Source organism: Pelobates fuscus, chromosome 10, assembly GCF_036172605.1.
Source record: "Pelobates fuscus isolate aPelFus1 chromosome 10, aPelFus1.pri, whole genome shotgun sequence".
Taxonomy (NCBI): Eukaryota; Metazoa; Chordata; class Amphibia; order Anura; family Pelobatidae; genus Pelobates; species Pelobates fuscus.
In genome coordinates this window covers 149,299,601-149,315,355 of record NC_086326.1, presented here as the reverse complement: position 1 = coordinate 149,315,355, position 15,755 = coordinate 149,299,601, and the positions used below count along the sequence as shown (strand labels likewise).

At 42.2% G+C, this 15,755-nt stretch overlaps 1 protein-coding gene across 1 annotated transcript in view; it reads left to right on the top strand.

The window, feature by feature from the left end:
- The window catches only part of LOC134574862 (zinc finger protein 432-like), a 90,087-nt gene extending 82,045 nt beyond the window's left edge, over positions 1 to 8,042 (top strand). Inside the window, 4 exon segments of the mRNA XM_063433914.1 lie at positions 1,000 to 1,251; positions 1,463 to 1,589; positions 1,723 to 1,818; positions 6,733 to 8,042. Coding sequence (XP_063289984.1) covers positions 1,000 to 1,251; positions 1,463 to 1,589; positions 1,723 to 1,818; positions 6,733 to 8,006 — 1,749 coding nt within the window. The 3' untranslated portion in view covers positions 8,007 to 8,042.
- The last annotated feature ends 7,713 nt before the right edge of the window (positions 8,043 to 15,755 follow it).

The following is a 15,755-nucleotide window of genomic DNA, read 5'->3' as shown; positions in this document are numbered from 1 at the left end:
CAGGGAGGACAATGTAACAGTTAAGATAATGTACTTCATTGCTTAGCAGCAAGTATGTCTACAAATCAGGAGTACAGAAGATACGTTTGAAGCCTTCCAAGAATTTTAGGAAGCCCTTTTATGAAGAACCCGCTGAGTCCTTTCAAGCTGTCAAAACATTGTCCGGTATCTTATGGTGGGTGTAGGAAAGTTTTTTTACGTTCATTGAAAGTTTCTGATTTATATTTTGTGGTGCTGGGTGGAGGAGATCTTTGACTCTTGGCTTCTGTTAGTTTCCTTCTGCATAAATGTATTTGAAACTGTCGGTGTCAGTCTGACACACGTACACACTCATTAAAATGCTGCCTTTTTTGTTATTTAACCCGGCCTACCAGTGCCCAGACACACCACTGAGCAGTATTCGTCTGACAGTAGATCCTGATAAGGTTTAATTTGAATGTAATGAGATCATGGCATACATATTACAACAACTGCCTTAACTAAATGTATTGATACCTGTGTTTATGTGTGAGTGTATGCAGTCCGTGCAGAGAATACGGAGCTTGTTAAAATGCAGCCATTAAACATTATTGGTTCAAACAGCCGGTAGATGTTTACAGCTGTGAAATACAAACAGATTTCCATGTCAACATTTGCATTTAATGATGTTTGCCACTCAAGCCAGCGTTAACTGAGGCCGAGCACCAATTAGAGCTTGCTGTTTTGGATATACATCACGAAAAGGGTCCATTCTCAAATGAATTGCCCTAGCAACACCATGAGGCATGCATACTTCACCTGAGATCAGTAACTTGCTCCTAATTCACCATGCTTATATAGACTTTTCTGCTTTTTAATATGTCTAGAGAGACCCTCTAAACACCAAAACTGCTTGGTGTATAGATCATGCCACTGCAGTCTCACTGCTCAATTATCTGCCATGTAGGAGTTAGAGCACTTTGTTTATGCAGCCTGTTCACACCTCCCTGCTTGTGACTTGCACAGCCTCCGTAAACACTTCCTGTAAAGAGAGATCTAATTTTTAAACTTCCTTTGTTGCGCAGTATTTTTAATGTAGAATTCATTACATCCTGCTCGGTTATATATATTTATTTTAGAGATGGTTTGTTTCAAAAGCAACGTTTCTTAACTTTTTCAGGGCATCTAAATTACATGTGTGGCAATGTGCTCAGAGTCCGGTGTTTGGATAAAGCAGTTCACCTGGTGGTGACTGAGGAGTTGTCAGTCATGGATTACTTGGTGAATGGACAGGTAAATGAGAAATGCACGGAGACACGTCGCCTATCTATTATTGTCTTCCTACATTAATGGAAGAGGGGATCGTAAACTGAGCATATGGGGAAGAGATGACAATAAGGGAAATAAAGAAAATATTCTATGTTTTGCAGTCATTTATTATATTATGGACAAGGAAATATAGTCAGATAGCTGCTCTTATAATGATGGTTTGTAACTTGTTTAGGATCAGTATGAGTTTGAGGAAGTGGCCGTTTACTTCTCCGAGGAGGAGTGGGACTATTTAAATTATGAAGAGAAGGAGCTTTACCGGGATGTGATGATGGAGAATTACCAGACCCTCCGCTCCCTGGGTAAGAAAACATATTCTCTCTGTATTAAATCTGTCGCAAGGAAAACACCTTTATGGAATTTGAGTTGTATTTCTTTGTCAACATTCATATCATGTAATATGAGAGTGTTGTCACTCTTATATTACACATCCAGGGCAGATGAACATCATACCTCCACTTATATCCGTGATCAAGAGAGGTGAAGCTCCGTATGTGAGTGGTCAGCAGCAGGACAAAGCACCAAGGACAGGTTGGTAATAAACACTAAGCAAACAGATGCTTGTATTGTTTGCGTATTAACCATTCTAGACCATAATTCCAGTGTATTAAAGTAGATCTGTCTGATTGGTTGGATTTTTTTTTTTTTTTTTTAGTTTTACATTTTCCATTAAAAAAAAATGAACAGTAGTGACCTACAATGGTAAATAAACTTAGAAAATGAAATAGATTAAGCTTACTGCATTTTTACAATCCAAATATACATATTACACTGCTCAGTACCCTGCAGGAGTTGGGAAAACATCGAGATGTTAGATCTCACAAGTGCCCTGGGATTCTTAATGGAGCACCAGTACTTAAAATGTGAACAAATGATAGTCTGTGCAATAAACTAAATTTACTCAGAGAGCCAAATCAAAAATTCCAAAACTAAAGAAATGATCGGGGATAACACATTATCCTACATAAGTATGTGCAGTCACTCAAAAATGACTTAAAACCAATCATAGGGTGGTTTAGTATATTTAAATAATATTTCATCAAGTCCCCTTTGAGTATTTAGCAATGAATGCCCCCTACATATCTTAAACCTGAGACCCACCACCTGAACCGTTGCCGTTCAGTATAAATGCAAAGGCAAAAACTGTAATTCCGCACTTAAAAATAACTGCAAATGAAAGTCCAATGCCTGGAGTTCAGGGACCTTTGACAGTGGTCATTAAATGAAAGGACCAGTGTCGCCCAACAATAGAGGGAGTTCTGTCGTAGGCTGGCATCAGTTGGTATAGATGTGGGCTAAATTCAGGTGTTGCATGAATAGAATTTTCACAAGACTTCGAGCTTCACTGTGTTTATGCATACACAACTCTCATGACACACTTGTCATCAAACATACGCAGACAGTTCATCAACTTTTACAACTCCCTGGCACACTTATAATACCTCCACCATCTGTCTCAATTTATCTCATGCTTCCCCCTTCATCCCATTTCCCTCATACACCTAATATTTCCTTGTGGAAAAGATTCCTCTGCCACGTGTTCCTCGAGGAGTCTGCTGGCTAGCTTCCTGCCCATGGACAATGGGCCATGTAAAAAGACTTTGTGCTTGTGGTTTCCCTGTGCTGTTCGGGAAGCTTGTTAAACCATATTGACACCTTGTAACGATTCTCACCTCAGTGTTCGTCTAGGTGACCAACGTTCGTATGCACGAACATGTGGTGGCGGCCATCTTGTTCGCACTGACACAGGCAGCGGTATTTGGTTTGGCGTTTGCATGGAACTAAAATCAGACACTCGACCTCGCGAACACCGCTGAAGAGCACTTTTCGGTGGAATCTTTTATATGGATTAAAGGAACAAGCTGCACGTTATAACTATGGACTACATTTGGTAGTTTATTCGTTTTTGTACTTCCAAAAGAGAGCGACCCCTACCACCGATTCTATGGAGCTATTTTGGGAAGGAGCCTCGTGTGCGGTTAGTCAAAACTTTACCCTGGTGGCTTTTCGGCTGTATTCATGGGCGCTTTTTGGATATGTTGTGCACTCCGATCCAGGCTACCCAGGGATATAAGATTTGAGGGGGTACATGGTGGTTTTATGTATGTTTTGGGGGGTTATAAAACATTGTAGATTTTTTCTGTATTTGAGAGATAATTCAGTTATAGTTTTTTTTCCCAGGCAATTACCTCTAAGGTACAGAGGATCCTGGGAGAAAATACTCTGTGCGTTTGTATTGGAAACCCCATGTAGGGGCTTTTGCATAAAAGGCAGTGTGTGGCCCCAGGGGTCAAGTCCTGGGGAATAAAGTGTGGGAAATCACCCAAGACACCACCCCCACCCCCCCAAAAAAAACAATATACACTATATAAGCATGTGCGCACACAGTGACAGGTGCATATACACACTCAGACACACACTCATACACAGACACCCACAAACACACATAAACTCACAGACACACACATACACACACAAATTATTATTTTTACATTTAAAAAGTCCACCCAGCCTCCCTACCTGGAGGGCTGGCGTGGACTTGTCCCTGGGGTCCAGTGGGGCTTCCGTGCGGCGGGTGTCTGTTTCCCTGTCAGATGCAGCAAAAGAGCGTTCTCTCTGCTCCCTCTTGCCGTGCGGGCTGTCTACTGATGCCGGGAGCCGGAATGACGTCATATTCCTGCTCCCAGCATGAGCAAATGGCACGTGAGGGAGCAGAGAGAGCACAGCGCCCTCGCCGTGTCTGACAGGGAGACAGGCACTCGCCGGAAGGGTCCATCAGGCCACCTCTTGGGGCCTCCCATGACAGGGGGAACACGGGGGGCATTTGCTATACTCTCTGGAGGAGAGGTCTACCCACTGGAATCTGGATCTGGGACTTGAATCCAGGGTGGGAGAAGGTGGCGAGACCCCAGCCAAGCTGTGGTGGCTAAGGGGCTACAGTGCTTATGGTGTCTGGTGAAGTGCTTATGGTGTCTCAGGGCTAACTAGGAAGCGTGATTGGCAGAGGTGCCCAGTCGGGGTACCAGGTGGTCCGCCACACTCCCAAATTCAATCCCTTAAGAATTTTACACTTTGTTATAAATCAGAATATTGTACCTAAAGACCATATGCCAGCATACAATGCATAGACAGAAAAGAGAAATTTAATGAAGCAAATTGGACAGAAATGATAGGGGTTAACCATTAGAAATAGATGGCAGAAAAGAAGAAACTGGACTGTCCAGTGACCACAATAGTAGTTTAAAAACTAACTTTTACTTAATAGAAGATTAAATGGAGCTGGAAAAACACCTAGCTCAAACGAATCAAAGTATATAGAACACTACATTAACCGAATCAGAGAGAAAAGGGAGAGACAGAGAGAATAAATAAATACTAGTAATATCCCAGCTAAACTAATGGAAGGAAACAGAGAGACTTAATGCAGGGAGTGCTCTGTACTGCTAAACATAGTAAGTGTTTCACTGACACATTTAGCATGCAGACAGAGTATCGTGTTTAGTTTGTGATGTAAAGATAGTGAGAGAAGTCAGTAACTGAATGACAAGTTCCCAGATGTTATAGGTGAGATAACGGTAAATAAACGATTTGTGCTGTGCCTGACATTAACCTATGCAGCACCGGCACTTAATGTCAGAACGGTGCCTTTAGGGTGCATCAGTTTGCTGCCAGACCTCAACACATAACCTAAATATACCGGTAATAGATAAATATTTAGTAAAGTAATAATCCAGGGTTAAACAGATAGTAAAGTAGAGACAGCAAAAGAGTTGCCCTGTCAGAGTGATTTGCTGATCTGCCCCAGACTAAAAACAATGAGTGTAGCTAATAATTAATGTCAGGTAAGGCTGGGTTAAAGGAAGGAATGTACACTTATTCCCTAACTCTGGCTGAGCTGAGAGATGCTGCCGAAGCCTAAATCTCTAACTGTTAACAGAATGCTACGCTTTCTAAAGGTAGAGAGACCTCAAAATATAGTCACTAATACGCTAGTCTCTCTAATCTAAAGCGTCCAAACAAAGACTCCTAGAACTAGCTGATCTATCTCTGGTAGCCGATTCGCAAATTACTGAGCTTGCTGAAGCTAGAAAGACGTTCTGAATGATAATGGATAGGTTCGTGATTTTAGTCTAATGCTACAGACAAAGATAAATGGAGCTAGCTGGTCTAAAGCAACTGTAGAAGTCAGCTACAATTAGGAGCCCCTAATTACGAACCTATCCGTTATCATTCAGAACGTCTTTCTAGCAAGTGTACATTCCTTCCTTTAACCCAGCCGTATCTGATATTAATTACTAGCTACCCTGGATTATTACTTTACTAAATATTTAGCTATTATTTTTAGGTTATGTGTTGAGGTCTGGCTAGGTATTTTTCTAGCTCCTTTTAATCTTCTACCAATTAAAAGTTCGTTTTTAAACTACTATCGTGGTCACTGGACAGTCCAGTTTCTTCTTTTCTGCCAGCATAAAATGCAAGTTTTTTTTTTTGGCAGCTACAGAACTTTCCACTTTGAAAAAGGATACTCCGAGAACACATTATGATGGCAGATTATCAGAGCTCCTTATGCCATTGTCTAACCATTTACTGGAGTACCATTGACCGATACACATTGGGGAAGCAGCTTGGTATCCTGCTCCCATACCTCAGCTGCCATGTCTGCCACTACAGTTACACAGACAGAACTACAAATAGCTTTTATTCCCCACTGTAATATTATTTGGACAAACCTACTGCCATGGACATTATTATCAGAGAATATCTACAAATAATTGGGCAAAGAACTGTTAAGCACTCGAAGAGCCTCTAATCCAGCCCCCACCAGCCTGCTCTTCAGCAAAATCCATGATGACTTGGAAGTGTCTCCACATGGTCCCAAAGTTGGTGGTTAGTAATTGCCTCATAAAATATCATTAAAGTAAATGTGGATAGGCCTATTTTACCCTAAGATAAAACATCATCACCCTCAGTCAGAGCAAGAAAAATTTATTTATGATCTAGATAACTCTGGTTTTTAGTCAGAGAAGCACCGCAAACTTTCTCTGGCATTTCTGGGCTTAATCTTGAACTCCCTGTTGGGGATGCCAGGGCCACTTATCTCCTTCCAAGGTTGCTTTGCTTTTCTATACTCTATTCCTATTAGACACTTGGTTTCCTGAGCAACTGTCTTATTAGTATTTATTTTATTTTTTGTAAATGTACTACGCATATTCTTATATTGGTTTATCTTTATCATCTCTTTAATAACATTTTAAAATACAATTCAAATAAATAGTTTGAAAAATGTATCAAATGTGTAATTAGTAAGGTTTAAATACATTGATAACATTTATTTAGTGAAAGCAGTATACAACCATTTGGGTGGGATTTGTGGCTTTTTCATACAATTTGATAGACCATTATTTATAGTCAGTATTTCCTTTAAACTCTGTTATTGGTTTACAGATGATTTTGTGAACCTAAATAATCCTGAAGAACATCTAAAGAACATAAATACATTGAGCAGGAGTCTGGTGATGGGAGACAGAATAAAGCTGGAAAATGCAAGCCCGTGTGAACAAGTCAGTTCTCCAGAGCCACATATATCTACAAATCCCAAAACAGATGGACAGCAACATCTCATATCTCCTGAACGTGGCAAACTTTATCAACATAACTCAGACCAGCTCCAGATGTATAATACAGCAGAGAAAATGTATTCTTGCCCTGACTGTAAGAAACGTTTCATCTATAAATCCACTCTTGTTGCACATCAGAGAACTCACACGGGAGAGAAATGTTTCTCATGTTCTGTGTGTGGAAAAGGTTTTCATTATAAAACAGATCTTATTGTTCATCAGATGATTCACACAGGGGACAAACCTTTCTCGTGTTCTCAATGTGGGAAGAGTTTTCATTCGAACACAGATCTTGTAACACATCAGATGATTCATTTGGGTGAGAAGCCTTTCTCTTGTTCTGAATGTGGGAAAGATTTTAGCCAGCGATCAACTCTTGCAGCACACGAAAGAACTCACACAGGAGAGAAGCCTTTCATTTGTTCAGAATGTGGAAAGGGTTTCAATCAGAAATCATCACTTGTTACACATCAGAGAACTCACACAGGAGAGAAACCTTTCATTTGTTCTGAATGTGGGAAATGTTTTAGCCAGAAAGCGTCTCTTGTTGCACATGAGAGAACTCACACAGGTGAAACGCCATTCATTTGTTCAGAATGTGGTAAAAGTTTTCACTATAATGCAGACCTTGTGACACATCAAAGGACTCACACAGGAGCAAAGCCTTTCTCCTGTTCTGAATGTGGAAAATGTTTCAGCCAGAAAGCATCACTAGTTGGACACATGAGAACTCACACAGGGGAGAAACCATTCTCCTGCTGTGAATGCGGGAAATGTTTCACCTTCAAATCCACGCTTGTTGCACATCAGAGAACTCACACAGGAGAGAAACCTTTGTCATGTTCAGAATGTGGGAAATGTTTTCACTATAAATCAGAGCTTATTACACATCAGAGAACACATACAGGAGAGAAACCATTCTCTTGTTCTGTATGTGGGAAAGTTTTTTCTTATAGTTCATATCTTGTTGTGCATGAGAGAGCTCATGCAGGCAAGAAATCTTTCATGTGTTCTGAATGTGGGAAATGTTTCAGCTTCAAATCAGCTCTTGTTAGACATCAGAGAACTCACACAGGAGACAGAACTATCTCATGTTCTTAATGTAGATCGATTTGAAACCTGAAGAATTACCTAGTGCAGGGGTGGGGAACCTTCGGCTCTCCAGATGTTTTGGACTACACCTCCTTTGATGCTTTGCCAGCATTATGTGTGTAAGAGCATTATGGGGATGTAGTCCACAACATCTGGAGAGCCGAAGGTTGCCTATCCCTGATAGTGGATTGCATTGGAGTGGCGAATGAAGGAGCCCCCTGTTGGGTTGAAGACTAGCAATTTAATAAATTTTACTGCGTGGAATAAGTTACTTAGCTGCATGTCAGGGAAGAGATGAAGTGTGTGAAGGATTATCCAGTTCATATTTTCAGCTGCATTCCACCATATTGGACACAATGTAAATTGTTACCACATGTTTCTTTAGCACTACAGTATTAAAGGGTAGCTGTCACAATAAATACGATTTAATCCTAAATAATATTGAAATACGTTTCATCTACATTGTGCTAGCAAATGTGTAGATTCTAAAATCGGAGAATCATGTTCATGCTGAAATATTGGTCACTTCTCATGTCCTTAACCCCTTAAGGACCAAACGTCTGGAATAAAAGGGAATCATGACATGTCACACATGTCATGTGTCCTTAAGGGGTTAAACAATGTCTGATTGCCAATATGTTGTCTTTTTAATGCACAACAAAAATTTAGTTTTTTGTCTCTTGTCTGTCCAATTAGCCTGTGCTGATGGGCACAGAGACACAAAAGTAGTTCTCTGTATGTCTGTTATCATGGAAACCCACTTTTGGGTGTCTGCTTGCCTTCACCTTGGGGACATCAATATCTCAGTGAATACTTTTCTTTTTTTTTTTTTTTTTTAAATTCTTTATTTTCAATGTGCATGAAATAACAACAGGCGTGCAGGGCCACGATAGCAGCTGCAGGCTTTTCAGAACATTTTTACATATTATGTTGTGGCAGATTAGACAGCACTTTTTTTTTTTTTTTTTAAAACAAACATGTGAACTTCTAGCTTTATGATAGTAGTAGATATATTTAGACATACTAAGCTATACGATTCTGAGTTGACTAGTTTAACGATTTTAAGATTATACTAAAACGTTATGTCACATAGGTGTAATATCTGAGTTATGCTACGCATTTTAAGGTAGCAAGTTATGCAGACGCTAGTATGCTCATTCATATTCTACGCTTGTAGTGGTAGGTATACATTAAGCAATCTCGCTTTTAAGGATGTAGGGACATAAAACATGGAATGAAGCGTAACTCAAAAATGGTAATTACAAACATCGATATAAAATCTAGGCATTGTGGCTTCAATCTGTATTACAAGCTATATACGAGTCTATGAGTTGTCTAGTTTAATGACATTTAAGATCATATCAATCGTTTTGTCTCATAGGTGCAATATCCAAGTTGCGCTAAGCAGTTTAAAGTAGCATGGTGTGCAGACGCTGGTGCGCTCACTCATATTCTGCGCTTTTAGTGGTAGTTATACATTAAACAATCTCGTTTTTAAAAAGTAGGGACATAAAATTAAGCGTAACGCAAGAATGGCCTTCACAAACATTGAGAGTAAATCTAGGCATTGTGGCTTCGATCTGTATTACAAGCCATATATGTACCACTGGTGTCTGGTCCTAGCATTAGACATTGCAGAACTTGTTAATTCACATTGCTCATACAGATACAGTCAAGGATGTTGGTGTATCTTTATAATTAGGCTGGGGGATATACAGCAACAGGAGAATATTATATATATTTCTATGTTGAGTCTTATAACGGGTAAGTCCAGTTACTTGGCTTCCCCTTTAAGTGACTGGGCATCACGGTTGTACGTTGGAATACCTGCTCAGCCTATTCCCACCAGCGGCAGAAATAGTGCAGGCGTGTGGGCGATATTGCTCAGTACGTCCAGGCGGTGGTGATGGGAGTAGCAGTCCCGGGTATCTGTGGGTCCGACCAAGTGCCTTCTTTCTGCCCCTGTCTGCCGTGATGAGCGGGTCTGCAGGTATCGACCCCTCCGTTGCTCGCCATTCGGTTTGCGCCAGGCTGGGGTGAGGGCTGAGGTCTCGTTGTTCCGGTGGTTAGCGTGGGTGCGAGCAGTAGATGTCGGCTGCGTCTTTCGCGGCTTCATCGCATCTGCCTTGTGTGCTTGTCGGTGCTTGCTTGTATGGGTGCTCACTTGGAATGCCTGCAGTGGGGCACTATAATGGCTTCGGCGGGTCTTCGGCCGGATCCACATGGTCACCGCCTGTGCCGCTGTGAGGTTTGGCATACCCCTGCTGCACTGCAGCTCGTAGAAGGCTGTGCAGAGCCTGTCGAGAACCTCTAGGGAGGAAGGCTGAGGATGGTTACTCATGGCTCCCCTCTGTGGACTGCGACGAGCGGCCATCTTGGACGCGCTCCGCCTGCCTCGTGTTTCTGCCGATTTCGGGTTCCTTAGCCAGAGGACTGATCAGTTTGCCAGGTCTGTCTGTCCAGAGGGGACTGGGATATCCCCCACCAGTCCAAAGGGGGGGGGGTTTGGAGACCTGTGTAGGTGCTTGTGGGGTCCGGTGTCTGAGAGAGCGGCCGCCTCTCCCCGGCTCCGGTTTCTGCAGGCCGCGCTTGGTATCCCGCTTTCCCAGCTCCCACGGGCTTCAAAAAGGTCTTGATTTGTTCATGGGTGCACCCCCGACGTGGGTGATGCACCCTGGTGGGTCCTTGGGCAGTATAGCCCTCGATAGTGCCTTTTTTCCCGCTTGTCAAGCAGGAGCTCGTGTCCCCTGCTTCTGCTTAGTTTGGCGGTCAGGCTCCGCCCCCGAATACTTTTCTAACAACTTACGTCATACCCATACTTTTACCCTTTGTGTCACTATACCCCACTCCCTCTAGAATGTAAGCTCATTGAGCAGGGCCCTCCACCTCTCTGTTCCTGTACGTCAAGTCGACTGGTTAGTCCACCCATTGTACAGCGCTACGGAATCTGATGGCGCTATATAAATAATAAAATAATAATAATCTGAACGGGGAAGGAGTGAAGAGGGGCAAGCACTGTGTCAGTTCAGCCCCATTAGAGTCGAGCAAAAAATAATGATTTATTACTAAGGCTTTGGACAGGTAATCTGAGAACGGAGGGAGAGAGAACAAATAAGCTAAAGCCACCAAAGTGTTGGGGACTTTTCACCTTAATGTAGATCAATGCAAAGTTATGCACTTCGGGGTGAAGAATGCACTAACAACATACACCTTACATGGCAGCAAGATAGGGAAAATAACACAAGTTTGGGAATTGTTATTGATAGCTAACTAGGTAACAATACCTATTGCTATGGCCGGTAATATATTCTCATACATAAAAAGAGGCATTAATTCTTGGGACGAAAATATAATTTAGCTTCTTTATAAATTAATGGTAAGACCACATCTTGAATATGTCATACCGTTTTTGACACCTGTTCTAAAGGAGGATAGCATGACTCAATTAATAAGGGGAATGGAAGATTTTAGTTATGAAGAAAGGCTACCAAATATAAATTTGTATACTTTAGAAACAGCCTCTCAGATGGAATATGATAGTATTATACAAATATATTCAGAGCCAATAAAAGCCATTGCATGGTAATAAATTCATAAACAGGACTATACATAAGACACAATGTCACCTATTAGACTGGAAAGAAGGAGATTTAGTCTAAGACAAAGGAAAGGGCTCTACAGTAAGAACAATAAGGATGTGGAATTCTCTGCCTAAAGAGGTGGTTTTTATCAGAGTCTGTACAGAATTTTAAACAGCAACTGGATAAAACACACAATTCAGGGATATAATTAGTATTATGTGGGGTAATAGCTGAAACATGGAAATGGATTATATTATTTGTCTTACTATATGTGTTGAAGAGTGATTGAAGCTAGTGTCAGCTTTGCAGTGACCTTTAGGTAGCTGCATCCACTGTAGTTATCAATTTATTGGAGATACCTCACAGCTGAACTTCAATTCACATAAAAACATTTGCACTAACGGTTACCAGCAAGCAGAAGTAGTTTAAAACAGGAGATGGGAGGGACAGAGTAGACAGGGTTACGATGCAAAATGTCGTAAACCATTTAGTATTCTGGTTTTTAAAAAAAATATACAAAAAAAGAGCCAAGCTAAAGTTGGAACATGCCATGGGGCTAAATAAAGTCGGTTATAAACTCTAGATGTAGTTATAAAAGGTCTCAATAGTTAATTCATTTTTTTTTTTTTTTTTTTATATTCTTTATTTTTCTTGTGCTTGTAATTACAACATGCTTGCAGTGCCAAGACGGTGTGTACAAGTTATTCAGTGTCATATAATGTCATGGCAGAGTAAACAGCACATTCACATTTTTAGATAGATAGAACAAGCTTGGTATATGAGGATAAAACTGTTATAGCTGAGTTGTACATGCGTAGTTGAGTAGTTATTATGCTAATATACGATTAGTAAGTTACAGGTTTTACAAGCTAACTTCGGGTGCAGATTTCTCCACACTGCTTTAATGAACCACCAGGGGGCAGCGAGTCCCTGAGCTTGCCGGGCAAAGCATATATTTAGGCTTAGACATTTTTAAACGTTTTCCCTGCAGTTCTGCAGTGATTAAATCAACTGTATTAAAATCATAGATGGTATGAGAAGGACAATGCTAATCTAAAGAATATACAGTGCTTTGCTGGACTGACATTACACAAGGTTAGCAGCTGCTTAGTTGCTCCTGTAGCTGCGCTGGGTCGGCTGTCGTCCTGGCCATCAACAAGTCCCTTGTGTTTCCTGCTGGTTGTGTGAGCGCTTCAGTACTTGCCGGCCAGGGGTGCGATCGATTTTGTGTTTCTGCCAGCATCAGCCTTGGGTGCAAGAGAGAGCCTGCATGCTGTGACCATTGCTCCTCTTTGTGTGGGCAGAGTGAGAGTCCTGGTAAAGTCCCCCTAGGTCCGCCGATAACTCAGTGAGTTGTAGCTTTCGATTATGTAGTTGGGAGCTCGGTCTCCGGCTTGCAATGGGTGCGGCGGCCATCTTGGATTTTGCCACGCGGTTTTTGGGTGATCATGCTGCCGCTCGGGTGATAGAAGCCATCGCTGCCTCTCCGGTGGGGTCTGGGATAACCCCCCCAGCCCACAGGGGGGGAGAACGGGGCCCTCAGTAGGCGTGCGAGAGGTCCCGCCGGACTAAGCACGGGAGATCGGCCGCCTCTCACGGCAGGCCTCAGTCCCAACTGCCCAGCAGTCAGCTTTACCGGCAGGACGGGGGCTGATATTGACGTCGAGGGTAGTTGCTCGTGTCCCCTCTACCTTCTTGTGGCTGTTGATAGTTTGTTTCAGGGGAAAAAAGGTATTTATTGCCTGCTTTTTCCATTTTCATAGCAGAGCCGAGTTGCCCCACGTCCGTCCGGCTCGGCGGTCAGGCCCCGCCCCCAGTTAATTCATTTTTTGTATTATTTTTATAATCCCTTCTTCCTCACTTTTCTTCTCTGCTGAGAGCATACTCGTGTACACCGACCCTTTGAGATCTGTTCAATCAAACGCTTCTCATAGAGGCATTTTATTAGACTTAGAGAGGAAAGCGGTGCTATGGCATGATGGGCAGGGTGTAGAGAGCATTGAAAATAACCTTATCCAGCGCTCGATTCCAGGTAAGTTCAATCTATATTTATAGGTTTTTCAATTAAAGTAAGGGGATGGGGAATCAAGTTACTAGTGCCCAAATAGGGAATTATAAATGAAGTAAAACAAACAGTGAAAAGGGGGTAGGAATCAGGGCCGATCCTGAGCACAAGGTCCAGGAAGCTGAGACAGAAGGAGGACAAGCAAGTGCTGAAAAGCATTGAGTTCACGGCCATTATATGGTGAGCCCATGTGCTCTCCAACACTGCTCCCTAATACGTGCAAGGGAGCAGTGCTAGAAGAGCCCGAAGATGACATCAGCCATACACTGGACCCCAGGGAAAGGATCCCCACTGGACCACAGTTAAAGCATCCACTCCAGCTCTCCCAAAGAAGTACTCCCAGGAAGCCTGGGTGGACTTAAATAAAAATTATTCTCAAAAATTTTATTTCTGAGTGTGTGGGAGAATGTATATGTGTCTGTCAGTGTATGTCAAATCAGTGTGTGTGTGTCTCTATAAATTTGTGTATCAGCAAGTGTGTATCAAATTAGTGAGAGTGTGTCTGTCAGTGAGTGTGTGGGTGAGTTTCCCCTGTGAGTAAAAGTGTGTCAGTGTCCTCTGTGTTGAAATATATGTGTCCGTGGTCTCTGTGTGTAAATGTGTGTGTGTGAAACCACATGGCTGAACTCACCTAAACATGCATACTTACAAGACAGGGACCAATTCATCCAACATACAAATCCAGCGCACTCACTCATTCACCAAACAGCAATTTTAAATCTCATATAATGTAATCGTTTTATTTAAAAACACCTCACCTAGGCCAAAATAATGGGGGTTGTACATATACTAAGTAGGCATGTGCATGGGGAAAATATTCGGCTCAGTTCGGCATTCCGAAATTCTGGAGTTCGTCAATTCGGCACTTCAACACTTCGGAACTTCGCCACTTCTGTAACTTTGGCATTTCGGGACTTCTCTTGCAGCCGCTTGGTAGATAACTCCCTAATTCCCACGGTATCAGGGAGCTATCTACCAAAAGCCTGAAATACCTAAATTGGTCTTTCAGACAAATTTACTAATACTAAGTAAAGATTACTTAGTATTAGTAAATTTTGCCCCTACTCGCTATACCGCGAGTAGGGGCCTGAGCCCCCACCCACGACGTGCGAGTGGGGGCTTTTAAACTAACTTATTGCCCCCCCAACATTAGGTATCCCACCCCTTATTCTAGTTTAGGGCCCCCACCCACCACTCAGGGGGGAGGACATTAGGTCCACCCAATTTGTATTTAGGGCCCCCACCCACCGCTCGGGGGTGGGAGTCGGTGGGGAGGACAATAGGTCCCCCTTTATTTACTTTAGGGCCCTCACCCGCTGCTCACTTTTTACAGTGAGCAGCCACAGACTGTATAGCGAGTAGGGGCATAATTTACTAATACTAAGTAATCTTTACTTAGTATTAGTAAATTTGTCTGAAAGACCAATTCAGGTCTTTCAGCCTTTTAGTAGATAGCTCCCTGATACCGTGGGAATTAGGGAGTTATCTACTTATTCATTCCTGGCATTAAACTGACTGGCCAAGTAACTTACATTTTATATGAATGTGTGTTACTTGATTGTTGTAAGTGTTGCAAATGCTTAATGCTGAATCCTGGCTATGTTTGTATACTTTTTTATTTAAAATTGTATACAATGTAACATTCTTCTTCTTTCACTGAGTAAGTATATTAGTACTTATTCAATACTGTGCTTCGGAACTTTGGCACTTCAGCAATTCGGCACTACTACACTTCGGAAATTTGGTAATTCTGGGACTTCGGCACTTCGGCAATTCAGCTATTCGGACATTCAGAAGCACCCGAATGTCCGAAGGGCCCAAAATTTGGCCGGATTTTCATTCGGAACGAAACAAATTGCACATGTCTAATACTAAGGCTATGGCCTGTAGCTGTGGGGTTGCCTGGCTATTTAAACTCAGGCACATCCCTTACCTGGGCCATTGCCATTTGATTCACTTGTTGCCTAGGTTGCCTAGGCACATTGGGCATGTGAAGGGAAATCTATACTGGAGTCCATTCCCTCCTATTCAGATAATTACGGCTTGCTACTAAATGACTGTGGCCTCCTTCAGTCACAATCCACGGGCAGCTGGTTTTCAGACTAACAGCAT